Genomic DNA, 4,451 nt, shown 5'->3' on the forward strand with positions numbered 1-4,451 from the left:
AGGCGACACACGCGTCACCGAGGCAGCCTGGCAGAGGGTCCCACCGCCGGGCCTGCCGCCCTCGTCACCACCCTGTCCTGCTGGGATCCCGGCGAACAGGGCCCGTGGCTAACAGCGCCTTTCTCTCGCCCTCACAGGCATGAACGCTTTACAGCTGCAGAACCTGGCCACGCTGGCGGCGGCTGCAGCCGCGGCCCAGACCTCAGCCACCACCACCAATGCAAACCCTCTGTCCACCACGAGCAGCGCCCTGGGAGCCCTCACGAGCCCCGGTAAGAGGCCCGGGGAAGCGGGGTGCACAGGGGGGTCACCGGCTTAGTGTTCTGTCGGGGGCCAGAGGCCGAGCGTGCGTGTGTTGTCTCCTCCGAGGAGAAAGCGGAGACAGCGCAGAGCCCGCCGCCTTCCCACACGTTCGCTTTGTCTCAGACGAGCCGTCCGTCCAGCCCCGTGAAGCCTTCGCCACCCTGAGCGCCTCCGTCTCTGCTCGTGCTTTTATTCTTCTTCTTCTTCTTCTTTTTTTGTTTTTTAAGTAGTTTAAGAATCCTCTGTTAAATCTCAAAATCTCTACTCATTCCCGCGTTACGTACGTGTCGCCCCAGCTCCTCCCTCACGTTCGCTCTTGAAGTCCGCGTGGTGTCTGCGGGGCCGCGTCCGCCGCCCGTTCCTGGTCACGTTCCAGGCTGCGTCCCTCAAAGTCCTTTCTCCCAGCAATGTCGTTGCCTTAGTCGAAAGCAGATGCCATTTTGCTTTTCGCACCAGCCAGACGCCATGTGGTTGCCTGGATACCAGGACTTGTTTGTTAGGAAACGTCCTCCTGGCTTCTCTCCCTCTCGGAGTCTCGGAGACCTTGCCGGCTGACCTCGCCGCCCCTCCGGGCCCTGGAGCTGGGCTGGACAGGCTCCGGGCCGAGCTCTGTAACTCTGAAAACCCCGTGACCCTCTATCGGCCATGCCCGGAAAATGAGCTAAGTGTCGAAAAAACTTGTTGTGACAGTGCGGGGCTTTGTCTCAGAGAACGTGGGGGACGCGAGCTCCAGCACACGGCAGACAGCGAAGCCGCCCCCGGCCGGTGCGTAAAACTGGATCTGATACATCTCCCTGAGTACGGCCCTGAGGGAGACACTCAGGAGAAGCTGGGGGTTTGTCCGGGATGTGCCGGAACCTCCGAGCTGCAGCCTGTAGATCCGGTCACTTCATTCTCCAAAACGTCTTCAAAAACGTGCCGCTGCTCCGTGCAACACACAGTGGCGCTGAAAACGCGACTTAGCCGTGTTTCAGCCCCAGCAGGTTAAATTATAGCTCTAATACAAAGATACCTTTGTTATTTAAAGAAATCCTTTAGCGACCTTTTTTAAGAAATAAACATTTTTGACATAAATCGCCCCTTATAAAAATAATAGTGATTTTTTTTCTTAAAACAGATTTAAAAATTGATCTCTCTAAATTATAAATCAGATTGGAAAATATTTTCTCAAATGAGAAGTTTTGTCTCCTGGAAAGACTGCGAAATGATTACATTAAAACACTGCAGTGCTACACACACGCTTTATTGAATCTTTCATCAGAAGCTGATATTTTTAACTATGTTTTGGAGCGAAAAAAAAACTAAAAGTGACTCAAAATCTGAAGACCTTTTTATTTGCTCATATAAAAATGAAGAGGATTAGCTTTTTTTAAGAGAAAGCAATATTAACTTTATTTTGGCAAAAGTAAATTTTTATAATTTTTCCAACCTTGGCCTTTATCTTCTCTCCCTTTTATTGAAAATAACCAGTAGAAACTGACCAAATCATTGGTACCAAGATAGAAAAAGGACTCTTTCTTATGAAAACTGTCTTCCTTACATGGCAGAGAGCCACATAGCCCAGTTTGGACCATCAGACCTTAAAGAATTTAACCTTGATATGTTTAATAGTGTGGTTACTACATTAAAATTATTCCATTGTTCCGGCACTTAAGGGTATATGACCTGTTGTTTGCTTCTGAGGGTTCATCTGACTTTATTAAAATATATTCTTGGTGGTGGTATTTGGGCTAGAACGTGCCCGGGGAATCAGAATCAGTATTTGAACATTTCCTTCTCCTTTAAAAGACTCGTCAGTTGAAGAAGCCAAGTACAAAAGCAGATGCGAGCTGATCAGTATGAACATGTGACTGACAGATGATGCTTCTCACGTGTCAGTATAGCATTAGGTGCCCGAGGGGCCGGGGACACAGCGGCGGGCAGAAGAGACGTGCTCCCTGCTCTCAGGAGCCCTCCGGTCCGTGGGGGGACCTGGGACGAGCGTGCGCCTCGTCCGTGAGAGACACGTGCTGTGAGGAGAGCGCGAAGCGGGTTGACGAAGGCCGTCCTGTCCCTCTGTGAAAAGGTGACACCTGGGCAGGAACCTGGAGCAAGGGAAGGAAGTCACGTAGATATTTAGGGACAGGGCTTCCAGGCAGAGGACAGAGCCCGTGGCGAGGCTGTGAGGCAGGCGGGAGCTTGGCGGATTGCAAACTCGCAAGGAAGCCATGGCGCCGAGCATAGGGGGGGCGGGGTGACGGGTGAGAGGTGACACGGGAGCCCGTGGATCCACATCCGTTCCCTCCAGTATGGTCAGGAGCACGAATACGTCCTAACGTTCTTAAAATGCGGGGTAGTCGGACAGCCTAGGAAGATAGCCAAGGGATTTAAGGACCTTCAAACATATTTGACCATTTTCAGTTTATTCCTGAAACCTTAATGGAAGGGAAAGTGTGTCCTGAGATGTATTTCCTTCCTTCCTGCTCTTCTTAGAAGTCGCCACTAGCAAAGTGTCCTTCCCTTGTTCTGAACCTGACATCTGCCCTCCGCAGATTCTGGTAAATTCTGCTAACCGGGGTGTCATTGAAAGTGAATTTCCTCTTCTCTGCTGAGGGATGCTTTGCATAATAGCTGAAAGTATTTCATTAGTACCCTGAACTGTAGCCACAGGAACGATTTAAATCTACATTTCAATTATTTTTCTTAAGTGTGACTAAAAAATCTGGCGTTTAAGTGAAAGTAAGTTGTTTGTCAGATTTTCATCAGGGACTTTTTCAAAGTCACAGGAAACGTGGTTAGGAGAATTCATGACTCCGCTTCATCTGAGCAATTTCCTAGGACATAAAAGGGACAGGAAGCTATTCCCGAGGCCAGTGCCCTTACTTATTTTTTAAATAATAAGAACCTGGGCTTCCTATTGTTCCCTGAGAAAGTCCAGTCAAACCTACGTGCACCACTCCTTCACGGGGCTTGGACCTACCCTGTTTTTTAAGATGTCTTATGCTTCAGACAAATCTGTCTAGAAAGAAAAGGGACAGTTCAATCCCCCAACTATTAATTCTTTTCATAATTGTAAATTTATCATTTCAATTTTGCGTATTATGAAACAGTCTCCCTACAGCATTATAAATGATTTTAAACCATCTATGATTTAAAACATGAAAGATTAAGCTTTAATTTTTGTTTTAAAAAATCCCCTTAGGCAATATATAGGTTCCTTTGTTTCATGGCCTTGAAATAAAAATTAAAATGATCTAAATTGCCCATGGTTAGAATAAATGTTTCATGCAATTATCAGATGGTAGTGAATAAAATCAGAAATTAAATCATGGAAGAATAAAAACCAGGTAAATGCATAATATGCCCTTTATAACTTTCTCCCGGGTCTTTTGAAGCCTAATTTAATTGTGTTTCCTGTCTTTTATTTTGATATGATAATTTTTCTTTTGTTTACACTTCAGTCTCCTATTTAGCTAATTAATCCTTGGGTCATTTCTTCTTACCCAGTTTTGAACCTGTTTTTGAGGAGTGCGTCTCTGTTGGTATAAAGAGGCAAAATTATCTCTAAGGCGGGCAGCTAGGTCTTAAAGAAAGATAATAATACTCTTCTCCTACCCAGCTTGCAGAGTTGTTGTTTTGGCCTGATAATTTTGAGAGCTTGGGAGAGGGCATTATTAGTACCACATATGAACATTTCTTTGGCGTTTCTGTCTAAAACATAATGTTGTGTTCCTGTACCAGAGTATTCCGCTGACCTTCTATTTCCTTTATTTAAAAAAAAAAATGTTTTAAAATTCTCCAGATGCTTCTGTAAGTGCACTCAATCAAGTGCACACTTCAGAGTAATAGATAATTTCTTTCAATAGTGTAAGGCATTTTAAAATGCTACAGAAGCATTTTTCCATTCCCTCCGTTGACTTTTCAAGTAGTTTTCACTTTAAATTCTGGGCAGTATTTTTCCCCATCTTTGAGATGTCGCCTGCCTCCTTGAAGGCTGTGATAGACACAAGTCCCAAGGAAATGGTGAGGCTTCCTTGTGGAGTGTTTGAGGTTAACAGAGACAGGTGTTTTCATGTGAATCAGGCCTTTTCTGTGCTTTTCACGTAAGGACCAGGAAGAGGGCACCTTCAATGTCACACACCCGTGTCGCCAGGGGCAGTGGTGGGGAA

General features: G+C 46.1%; 1 protein-coding gene across 1 annotated transcript in view; it reads left to right on the forward strand.

Annotated features, from left to right (window-relative positions):
• LOC102893385 (CUGBP Elav-like family member 2) overlaps window positions 1-4,451 on the forward strand; it is a 57,916-nt gene that overhangs the window by 16,386 nt on the left and 37,079 nt on the right. Inside the window, exon 4 of the mRNA XM_025043404.1 lies at window positions 138-272. Within this exon, the coding sequence (XP_024899172.1) occupies window positions 138-272 (135 nt within the window). The remainder of the gene's footprint in view (window positions 1-137; window positions 273-4,451) is intronic.

Source organism: Pteropus alecto, unplaced genomic scaffold (assembly GCF_000325575.1).
Source record: "Pteropus alecto unplaced genomic scaffold, ASM32557v1 scaffold11, whole genome shotgun sequence".
Lineage (NCBI taxonomy): Eukaryota > Metazoa > Chordata > Mammalia > Chiroptera > Pteropodidae > Pteropus > Pteropus alecto.